The sequence below is a fragment of the Pygocentrus nattereri genome, chromosome 26 (assembly GCF_015220715.1).
Source record: "Pygocentrus nattereri isolate fPygNat1 chromosome 26, fPygNat1.pri, whole genome shotgun sequence".
Lineage (NCBI taxonomy): Eukaryota > Metazoa > Chordata > Actinopteri > Characiformes > Serrasalmidae > Pygocentrus > Pygocentrus nattereri.
Window position 1 is genome coordinate 15,370,001 of NC_051236.1, and position 7,500 is coordinate 15,377,500.

General features: G+C 40.2%; 1 protein-coding gene across 1 annotated transcript in view; it reads right to left on the reverse strand.

Annotated features, from left to right (window-relative positions):
- The window catches only part of plxna1b (plexin A1b), a 203,770-nt gene that overhangs the window by 97,622 nt on the left and 98,648 nt on the right, over nucleotides 1–7,500 (reverse strand). Inside the window, exon 4 of the mRNA XM_037534937.1 lies at nucleotides 6,057–6,194. Within this exon, the coding sequence (XP_037390834.1) occupies nucleotides 6,057–6,194 (138 nt within the window). The remainder of the gene's footprint in view (nucleotides 1–6,056; nucleotides 6,195–7,500) is intronic.

A 7,500-nucleotide genomic window follows, 5' to 3' on the forward strand; every position in this document is an offset into this window, starting at 1 on the left:
ATGACATGTAATCTCTCAATAGACAAGTACTGCCTCTAGAATGGGATGGTCTGAAGGAGCCTAAGGTCAAGCTAGAGGGGTATATTAAGACCCCCAGCACTGGTTGTAGAGCAGTGAAAGAATAATAGAGAGAGTAGAGAGAGTAGAGAGAGTAGAGAGAGAGAGTAGAGAGAGAGAGAGAGAGAGAGAGAGAGAGAGAGACAGACAGACAGACAGACAGACAGACAGACAGACAGACAGACAGACAGACACTGAGGACACACAGATGGGGAGATAAAAGTAGAAAAGAATAAAAGAGAGAAAAAGAGAAAGGGAGGGAGAAGGGAGACAGCAGCGAGAGTGACAGAGAGAAAAGAATGAGTGAAATAGAGAGAGAGAGCAAGCGATATACTGAGAGAGAGAGAGAGAGAGAGAGAGAGAGAGAGAGAGAGAGAGAGAGAGAGAGAGAGAGAGAGAGAGAGGACAAACAGATGGAAAGCGACAAAAGAAACAAGCAGAGAAGGAGAGAAAGGCAAAGAAAAAATAGAGTGAGTGAGAGAGATAAGAGAGGAGTGAGAAAAGGACAGTGATACAATGAGAGAGACAGATGGGGAAGACAAAAATGAGCGCGAGAGAGAAGGAGGCAGTTATAGTATCACTGATATTGTTGTATTACATAAATAAGTAAAGCAAAATAACAGCTTCATACTGCTAAGAGTTACCCACACAAAGCTGACTTAGTTAGAACTATAAATGAACTAAACAGCTTTACATAGTTCTACACATCCAGCTGTTCTCCTGCTAAATTCGGCTAAACCTAAAACTGCAATGAAGCAGTGTTTTTGTTACAAATGCCAGGATCACATTAAGCAAACAGAGAAAAATGACCATGGAGAATCCGTGACCATTTCTCACAAAAAAGGAGAGCGGCTCAGGAGCATAAATCCCATTACATGAAAGTTCCTCTTCTCCACATTATCATAATTCAGTGTGTTTTTTTTTTAGACACCTTTATCAATAGCAGATATCTACAGTAATAAACTGAGGCTCATATGTGCTGCATCATTTGATTTGCACGCTTTTCAAACTGCAAGGCTCGATTCAACGTAATCTAATCCACTTCGTTCCAAACCGGGCCCTAGAGCTCCAGGCACGGGGGGGCTCGGCCCAAGCCAGACTGGCCCAGGGCAGTGCACTGTGGCTGGGCTGCAAGGAGACAGCCTATCAGCCTCTTTTTAATTAACTGCTGGAGAACAGGAGGCCAGTGCTAAATTACTCTGTCACTTCTCTAAATGGAGTTTTTGAGGAGCAAGCCGCTCCACGACTCCAAACGCTGGCATTTCCATTATACTCCCAATGAAAGAAAGGCAGGGGGAAAAGAGAAGCAGATAAAGAGAGGGGAAAATGGGGGGGAAAAAAGGAAAAAGAAGAACAAAGTGAGTTTCTTTCTTTGTCTCATCCATCCAAAGTCTTCTTATTCTCACAAGAGTAGTCCATCATTTTCTCTCCAAGCAAAACACACACATGCACACAGAGTGAGGCGGTGTTTATTAAAGGTAATGTCTATTGACTGTTTACTGTTTATCCACGCCCTGAAAAAGTGCTCAAACTCCAGAAGCCTTTTGACTATTTAGTGGCAGGTATTAATATTAATGGCTCATTTTCCGACCGTGGTGAAGAACAGTGGAGAGGAAGCAAAGAGGAAAAAGGCTGTTAAATGGGTCAATACACAGAAATGACGTTAATAAGACCTCTGCACTACTGTTCAGACCGCACATATGCTGTGTGTGTTTTTTTTTAATGACCACTGCACGGATATATCTACCATCTGGCTTTTCTGTTCTCCAGAGCTTACTAAGTCTGTTAAGATTAACATGACAATGACCATGTCTCCTGCTGAGAAAGACAATACTCCAAGTGTGTGTGCATGTGTGGGTGGCTGGGTGCGTGTATGTGCGCGTCTGTGTGTGTAAAAGGCAAACTCTGCGTTTGAGCCAAAAACAGTGCGTGTAAATTGAGGGTGCATGAACAGGATCAGCCAGAATCAGACGATTTATTTTGATAACTTCAGTTGATCTGTGCTCTACGTTTATGATAATTAGCATGTCAAGCTAAGTACATGATACACTGGCTGAGAGAAAAAAAACTTGGAATGGATTCTCTTCAACTATCCCAATGAGAATCTATATTATACTGTACTGTGTCATTCATGAGAAGCCCTGCAGTTTTTTCTCCACAACAGATTAATATGTTTTAGCATGAAGCATGGGATACCTTATTTTGTTATTTCTTGTCATATCATGAGAAAGTTCCTTAAGCAGCAGTACATCACTGCTGTTAGAACAAAACCGTGCATCTCCAAAATGGTAACTTTACAGGAGAAGAAAAAACCTTCTTTACTTTAAATGTAAGTCAACGGAACCAGACTTGAAAGTCTTTTTTTGGGCCATTTCCTTTCTCCCATTTATCATGAAACTTAAGACACAACGTAAAATGCAACAGGCATTCTCAGATCATGTCAAATTCTGAAAAACGAATTCTCCAATAATGGAGATGCAGCGATATATAGAAACATGCACTTTATAAATAGCCTTTTTGTCCACTAGCATAATAATAATTTAGTAATTTTTGGTCATTGAAGCTTGCAAGGTGTACATGTAACTTACTGTTTACTTCATATGTTTTAGTTTTCACTGAATCACTCTGTAAATATTTCAATTTCAAGCTTATATCTGAATTCTAGTGGAAAAAGCTGCTAGCTGTTTTTTTTCCCCCAAGCTTCTTGTTAAACAAACTGCATCCAAATGGTTTGTTTACTATAGTTATGGGCCATTTGCTTCACACACAATAGGATTTCTGTATACAAGCACCCGCTCACTCAAAAACTGACCCCTACTATAAAGCTGCTAGGACTCATTTGTGAAGAGCCGTATTAGTAAGTGTAGTGCATGTACATCAGCGTGTTCATTTAGCTTGCAAAATACAAGATCTTGGTGAAAAAGATAATTAATGATATTTGTTGCGTGTCACAAAAAAGTGGCAAACTAATAAAAATATCAGTCCAACAAAAACAGCCCTTGGCCAACTTGGTGGAAATAAAAACTGATAATGAATGCATGCATGGCTTACATGTGTGCAGTCATGAAAAGGGGTGAATATCACAAGAAGCATGTGTGTGGTGTGCGCTCTATCAGGTTGTAGATTTTTGTTGATAAGACTGGTAAAGTGCAGCCGTATCAGCACTCAATCTCTTTGAGTGTGTTCTCTCCTTTCTCTACCGTTCAGAGAACAGGCAAGGGCACACGCACACACAAGCCACATTATACTTGTGAGGCTTTGCATTGATTATTTTCATCGGATGTCTTAATACGGCCAAGAAATACTACAGCTAAACCTAACGCTAACCTCAGTAACCATATCTAACCCTAACTCTAACCTCAGTAACCATATCTAACCCTAACTTTAACCTCAGTGACCAGATCAAAATATAACCTCAGTTACTTACACCTAAACCTAACCTCAACCTCAGTAACCAAACCAAAACCTTAATCTCAGTCTCTAAAAGGCAACCCATGTTCTTTTAGTTTTTTCACAGAGCAAAACTTTGCATCTCCATTTTTGTCTTTTTTTTTTTTTTTTTACCTAATTTGAAAATAACTCAAAATGTCACCATGAATGGACCAACAGAAATTGTCCAAATTGATTTCAAATTACTTGTTTAATTAACATACACTAAGGTTTAGAATGCTTTTTCCTTCTGCTGTAAACTGTTTTTGGAGATAAGGTTTTTGTTCTGACAGTTTTCATACATGTACATATACATTCACGTACACACAGCAGAGTGAGACTCAAAGGCTTCAGTGTACTCAGCTCTAGATGTAGGCTGCAGACAGTGAAGAGTGTGTGTGAGAGTGTGTGTATGTGCGGTGCAAATACACAGTGAAGTGCGTGCATACACACAATAACAGCGTTTCAGGCCAAGTATGCTAATGAGTTTGGCCCAGCTCCAGGTGTGTTTGTGAATGTGTATCCAAGTGTGTGTACATGTGTGTGAGGCTGTGTGTGTTGGGGGGGGGGGGGTTAGTGTGAGCATCTTCCGTGCAATAGAAAGAAATCCAACCAAAAAAAGGCACGAATGCTGCTGAACATAGTGGTGACATTAACCTACAGTACAGCACTGGGATAAATACAGTTTCCATCTATACTCCTGATTATCACCTACTTATCACTTCATTAACATCTGAGCTACTGAGCCAGAGTGTGAAGAGGGAAAAAAATAAATAAAATACAGGAGGATGTGGGGGGACGCGATATCCTCCACCAACTACAATATCCTACTTGCATACATGCAGCCGGCTCTGGAGCTTTGGTTTGTCAGGGCACCTGCATCATCTATATTGGCACACACAAGCCGTTTGTTTGCAGTATGATCCCCCTTTGATTAGAAGAGGAGAAAAATAGAGCAAAGGCCAACAGGGACACAATGAATATTAATATTGCTCAATTAGTGGAGCATGAAGGGGGGGAAAAAAGAGGGAAAGCGAAAGAGAGAGAGAGAAGTAGTTGAGATCAGAATGAATGTGCTAATGCACACACAAAGGCCCAATTCTGAGTCACTACACAGAAAGAATAATGTGAGACGTAAAGATACAAAGAAAATCCCAAGTCTTCAAGTCATGCAAATGAGTAGTCTTGCAAGCCAGACTTCAGAGTCCAGTGCATTTCATAGTTCATGGTAGCCATGAACCGACTACTTTGACAGGAAATAGCTGTTTGACGTGCAAAATAACCAACCACAGACTGCTATAATTGTGTTGTGTACAGGCAAGTGATTTTCCGAAACATGGGTGCAATTCATGCAAAACAAAATACGGGCGCAACTCATGGGGAAACAAGTTGGTGTGCACATCAGAGACCGTTTTAAAAATGCAATACTGGAAATTTCACCTTTTTTTTAACCCAGCAACTATTTCCATATCTATCTTTTAAAGGTTCACTCATTGTGTGCAGAGCAGGTAACTACTTGGAAAAGTGTGTTTCCCATCATACTGATCAGTGCATGCACATGCAGATAACCAACCACAGCGGGACAAAATCCCAACAGCTGAGGCAGCTTAACTTACTATAGATATCTCAGTTACTCTACATGCATGTGCTTTTGCAAATGTGTGTGAGTCTTTGCTTCAGTTAAAAAGTCATTATGAGGACGTCAGATGACCTCTTAAAAGGGCCCATACCCTTAATTTCTCTCGTATCTTATTTTTTTTCATTAAGCTCCACTTGGAACATTTGTGTTTTTATACAAAATTAACCCTAATTCATTTTTCCAACTTCTCTGTACTTCCTTAGAATTAATAGGTTGTGTTTGTTACTGTGAGGCTGTTCTGTATTGCACATCACTCAAAAAGCTGTTAGGGTTGAAACACTCCTTACAACTTTACTAGGAATGGGAGAGACTAAATTGCTGTAGACTGAATGGGTGGGTATGTGTAAAGGTGTGCGCTCATGACATCATAGAAGCATCATAGAATTCATAATAGGCTTTAAAAGTTAAGTACTTTTTTCCTTGTCTGGAAAGTTGGAATTTGAGATACAAAGTTTTTTTCTGGCAGCAACAACATCTATGCTTTTCTCCGCTGCATGAGTGTGCAGGTGTGTGCAAATTAGTGTATGTTTTTGGCACATCCAGTGTTGGGGACCCCCAGGCTGTCTACATTTTCTATTCTGTTCCAGGTCCTAACACACCTTGGCTGGGCATTCTGTTCTTGGTCCAGATATTTTGGGAGCTGGGCCTAGGTATTAGCAATATGACACTATAATATCACCATCACGAAAAAATATATGACCACAACATACAGTGCTGGGGACTGTCAGTACTTAAAATGCAGGTGCCTGAGTTTCTAACTGACCATGTGCTAAAAAGCCTGACAGACATTAAACAACCAGAACTGAATTAGCAACGAGTCCTGAGGGGCACTAAAATGTTCACACAACCTCTGACCTCGACAGGTGGGATTGCTGGAGGACATGTTTGCAGCCAAGCTTTAATAGTCACACGCTTGCATGTGTGTGTTTACCTGTTTCTCTGTGAGTGTGTAGATGAACTGCTGGTCAGGACTGAAGAGCAGGTCTCTCAGGATGGGGCTGCCATCTCCCACCACCACGTTTTCATACAGCAGCGCCGGCCTGGACGGACTCACTGAGTTAATCAGGATCTGGAAAGAGAACATAAAACCCATCAGAAATGCACAGAAACACAATAACAGACCCAGCAAGGCACCCTAAATCACCACTGTTATTTAATTCTGTGTTAATTTTTTATACTATCTGAAAATGTAAGCTGCTTTTTATGTTGTGTGAACACCTTATGATGAATGAATGAACAGAAATTATGAAAAGCAAAACTAGAAATGCATGAATACACTTTTCCATCTCCAATAGCATCCTAAATAACCTGTATCTGGAGATAAAGCTTTCTTATGACAGTGACATCATGTAACAGAAGCAGAGATGTTCCAACATCACAGTTCACATGTAAACTGTAAACATGGCTGTTTCACTTAAAACCAACAACTGAACTGTGTGTAAAAACTTCAGTAGGTATTGCAAGGGCAAAAAATATTATAATATTTCAAGACATTTTGTTGATGCACAATATGCATCATATTGAGTTTGATGAATTAGAATTACAGATACATTTTCTCTAATGTTTTACACACTGCAAAGAAACTGACTAATTACACTCTCTTTGTAATGAAACATGCAGTTGGTAAGTGTTGTTTAAGTACGTATATCAGAAAGGCAAAATTTGTTACGATAACAATAAATATCACATTGCCCACCCCAGCTACATTGCCACTAAGCGAGAGAGAGAGAGAGAGAGAGAGAGAGAGAGAGAGAGAGAGAGAGAGAGAGAGAGAGAGAGAGAGAGAGAGAGAGAGAGAGAGAGAGAGAGAGAGAAATAAAAAAAAAAAAAAATAATCGCACTCCATTCTGTCTTCACTGACTTACTGAAATCCCTCATGTTTAGAATAGGAATCTCTGCGGCTGTCTCAGTGTTTGTGTGCATGTGTGCGTGCGTGGATGTGTGTGTAAGAGAAGGATTAGTAACATTAGGCCCTAATTGAATCAAACAAAGCAGATAGACACTCAACTGTCAGACAGACAAGAGCAGCTCGATTATAGGCTCAGCACAGGAATCAATAAAGCAGTCACACACACACGCACACACACACACACACACACACACACAGCTTTCTTTCATTTATGACTGTGATGACTGTTTAAATCTGTGCGTTCATTGTCTCTCCATTATATCAGTCTTAGAATTGACACTGATCCTTCAATATACTGTTCTAAGCTTACCATATAAGGCTCATGACAAATGCAGCATCAAGAATGCAATGCATTTATATGAGCACACGTATGCAGACTGACCACTTCTCACTAAAACACACAACTTCTCTCCCTCTCATCATGACGCACACATACACACGCAGACAAATTTAATCATCAACAGAA